Consider the following 471-nt stretch of genomic DNA (forward strand, 5'->3'; position numbering starts at 1 on the left):
GGCGCCACCGGAGTTTCCCCCCCCCCCCCCCCCCCCCCCGCCCGGGGCTGCCCGCGCCCGCCGGGACTGAACGAGGCCTCGAAGGTGCATCCTCGGGGCGCCGGGCGGGCGCTGCCCCGGCGGGGGGCTCCCACCTCCCTGGAGCAGGTAGGGACGAGCCCCCCCCGGGGCACTCACATGTTCTTCTGGGCCAGGATGATGGCGTTGACGTCCTCCGCGTTCACCATGCTGAGCACCCGGCTGCAGAACACGTCGGAGGCCGTGGGCTCCATCGCCCCGTCGGCGGCCGCCTGGGGAGACGCGGGGGGCCGGGGAGGCGTCACGGGGCAGCCCCCCACGGCAAATCACCAGCCCCCTTCCCCCCCACAACCCGGGCCCTGCCCCTCCCCTCCTGCGGGCGCACCTGTCCACCCCCGCGGCCTTCACATGGCGGCGCCCGGCGCGGGGGCAGCTCGTGGGGGCCCCCGGCCG

General features: G+C 77.9%; 1 protein-coding gene across 1 annotated transcript in view; it reads right to left on the minus strand.

Moving 5' to 3' along the window:
* The window catches only part of KXD1 (KxDL motif containing 1), a 3,871-nt gene extending 3,406 nt beyond the window's left edge, over nt 1-465 (minus strand). Inside the window, exons 1-2 of the mRNA XM_006028843.3 lie at nt 404-465; nt 178-290 (exon numbers count right to left, since the gene is read on the minus strand). Of these exons, the coding sequence (XP_006028905.1) occupies nt 178-272 (95 nt within the window). The 5' untranslated portion in view covers nt 273-290; nt 404-465. The remainder of the gene's footprint in view (nt 1-177; nt 291-403) is intronic.
* Between the last annotated feature and the right edge of the window lie 6 nt (nt 466-471).

This window comes from Alligator sinensis, unplaced genomic scaffold (genome assembly GCF_000455745.1).
Source record: "Alligator sinensis unplaced genomic scaffold, ASM45574v1 scaffold1354_1, whole genome shotgun sequence".
NCBI classification, from domain to species: domain Eukaryota; kingdom Metazoa; phylum Chordata; order Crocodylia; family Alligatoridae; genus Alligator; species Alligator sinensis.